This window comes from Sorex araneus, chromosome 10, assembly GCF_027595985.1.
Source record: "Sorex araneus isolate mSorAra2 chromosome 10, mSorAra2.pri, whole genome shotgun sequence".
Lineage (NCBI taxonomy): Eukaryota > Metazoa > Chordata > Mammalia > Eulipotyphla > Soricidae > Sorex > Sorex araneus.
The window spans coordinates 46,208,438-46,211,170 of record NC_073311.1 but is presented as its reverse complement, the minus strand read 5'-3'; the positions used below and the strand labels follow the sequence as shown (position 1 = coordinate 46,211,170).

The 2,733-nt window shown below is 53.4% G+C and overlaps 1 protein-coding gene across 1 annotated transcript in view; it reads right to left on the bottom strand.

Moving 5' to 3' along the window:
- The window catches only part of NOPCHAP1 (NOP protein chaperone 1), a 7,746-nt gene continuing 5,013 nt past the window's right edge, over positions 1-2,733 (bottom strand). Inside the window, exons 3-4 of the mRNA XM_055118253.1 lie at positions 2,116-2,252; positions 1-1,008 (exon numbers count right to left, since the gene is read on the bottom strand). Of these exons, the coding sequence (XP_054974228.1) occupies positions 805-1,008; positions 2,116-2,252 (341 nt within the window). The 3' untranslated portion in view covers positions 1-804. The remainder of the gene's footprint in view (positions 1,009-2,115; positions 2,253-2,733) is intronic.

Here is a 2,733-nt window from a genome sequence, read left to right as displayed (position 1 = left end):
TGTGGTACCATCTTGACTCTTCTAAGGGCAGAAACCAGCTGTTTTTTTGCACCCTCATTTTCTCCCTATTAGTGTCCTGATTTTCTACATTTGATACGTTTCAAATTGGAGTAAGCAGCCAAGAGTTTTAAAAGATGACACTGAACGAAATCAACACTTGGTTTATCAAAACAAAACAAAACAAAGACCCCACAGCTTTTCCAGCCAGGAAATTCTACAGTGGTGAGAGGGTACGAATCGCTGAGGGCGAGTTTTCCAGCGGCTCCGCCCCCCGCCCCGCCTCCCGAGAACAGACAAACGCAAGCGACCCTCTTCTTTAGAAAAGTCTTCTGCACTTGAAGTCTCCCTCCTGGAAAGCCTGACCGTTACAAATCCATTTCACTTCATAATATTTAAACAATTAAAAGCTCGGTTGTTTCACCCGATCACGAAACCCACAGGTATTTTGATTTAAAAAGCAGCTTGGTGTTTCTGAAGCCCGGGCAGTGCTGAAGGGCTGTCTGTGTCTGAATGTGCTTGTCCATGTCTGTGCCGAAAGGCTGTCCACACTGTCCACTCATCATCAGACACCAAGCTGCGCCTTCTGAACCTCCAGAGGCTGCAGTCAGTGGGGGTCTCCGCAGAAGCGCCCCCGGCACTAGAACAGCCAGCTTCCGCTTCTCCTGGAAATGAGGCGGCTGCGAGTGGACATGACCAACCCAGCACACCAGGGCCTCCTACCAGGGTGGACACCAGGGCAGGCCACCTGCTTTCCCCAAACGGGCCAAACAACTTCCGCTCTGGCCCCCCAGGGCGCTGATGCCCCTATTTTGTCGTCTGGGTGGCCGGACTGTCCAGAACTTCTATCTTGCCTTTCCCACTGTGGGACTGGGGGAGCTTGATGTTGTCTATGGTGACCTCGGGGGACGGGTCGTCCTCCTCGTCCTCGGATTCGGAGCTGTCCAACGAGTTCTCTTCTGAGCTGTCCTCTTCTTTGGAATCAGGACTCATCTCGAACAAGGCCACGTCCTACAGAACAAGCACCACGTGGGGAATTTATTTCAGGAAGGTCCCCGACAAGCTGCAAGACCACCCGGGGAGCCCCAGAAAGTTTCAGGACGAGGGGGGTCCTCTTTACTTTGTCCACTGCCAGCGCTGACCCAGACAGGCCGCATTTACGGCACTGGGAAAAGGCCTCCTGCACCCTTGTTCTCCATCTCTGGAGTACACCCGACACCACCCGCTCCCCACCCCACTAGCAGGTGTCAGTACGGACCATGAGCGCCCACGACCACTCAAGGTCAAGACGGGGGACAGTGAGGAAGCGTCTGCCATGCCAACTCCAGGCCAACCCCTTTGTGATCCCCGGGCAAAGTCAGGAACAAGCCCTGAAGACAAGCAGGTGAGGCCCCCAAACCAAAGAATAATAAAAGGATTCATTTGGACATGAGGGGATATATGTAGAGGACATATGTGCACGCATGTGTATGTAATAGCGCATGCTGGTAGGTGACGGGAAGACTCCGAGTGAAGATCAGACCGGGCCGGGAAGGGCAGCAGCGGGGCTTACTGGGGTGTGACTGTGAAGGTCCTTCTGGGACCGGTGGCTGCCGTCCACAGGGGGAGCAGCTGGGCGCAGGGTCCCGTGTGAACTCAGTACCAGCACTCACCCTCACCAGCGCTATCCAACACAGGCCTGCAACGGGGTCCTGAGCAGGGGCCCAGACTAACAGGCAATGCTCGTATGTGGCTTGTGGAATCTGTCATTCTGGTAAAACACATTATTTTGGGGGCGGGCAGGGGCATATCCAGCGGTGCTCAGGACTTACTCCCGTGCCTGTGCTCAGGGATCACTCCTGGTGGGGCTCGGGCTCCGTATGTGATACCAGGGATCGAACCTGGGTCAGCCTCGTGCCAGGCAAGCCACACTGCCTGCTCCACTATCTGTCCGGCCCTTGTTTTTGTCCTCTTGGTGGGTCAGGCTCACTGCATCTTTTTTGCCTTGTTCTGTTTCGGGGCTGCGTCCACCCGTGCTGGGGGGCCGTAGGTACAGGGGAAAGAACCCGGGACCAGCTCTTCTGGCTTCAGAGCGAGGCCCTTACTTCACGGAAGGAAATGAAAACCAAGCGGAGTTACCATCTGGATGACTTTCCCCAGAGTCCCATCAATGTTCTCAATATCGAAACGGCCGGGCGGGGCGGTGGTCATGTCTTTCCTCAGCTTTTCGTTGGCCTCAGCCATCCGCGGGAGGAAGCTCTGCACTTGGTCCAACACTACGGAAAGAGAGTGCGGTTCTTAGGAGAGCATCCTGCCAGACTCCAACTTTATCGTTAGAATTTAAGACTCTGTCAAATTCCTCCCATTAAAAAAAAAAAAAAAAATTCCCTCCTCTAGTGGATTCAATAGCATCATGCAATGGGATGATTATTTCTCAGTGTTTTCTTATTATTTTACTTATCCCCAGAACCGTCACGATAAGCAGTATCTGGACAAAGAGCTAAGGAAGCACACCCAGCTTTTTGGATCAGATCAAAGAGATTCTTTTTTTTTTTTTTTTTTTTTTTGCTTTTTGGGTCACACCCAGCAATGCTCAGGAGTTGCTCCTGGCTTTGCACTCAGGAACCACTCCTGGCGGTGCTCGGGGTACCATATGGGATGCCGGGGATCGAACCCAGGTCGGCCGCGTGCAAGGCAAACGCCCTACCCGCTGTGCTATCGCTCCGGCCCCCAAAGAGATTCTTTTTGCTGTTTTGT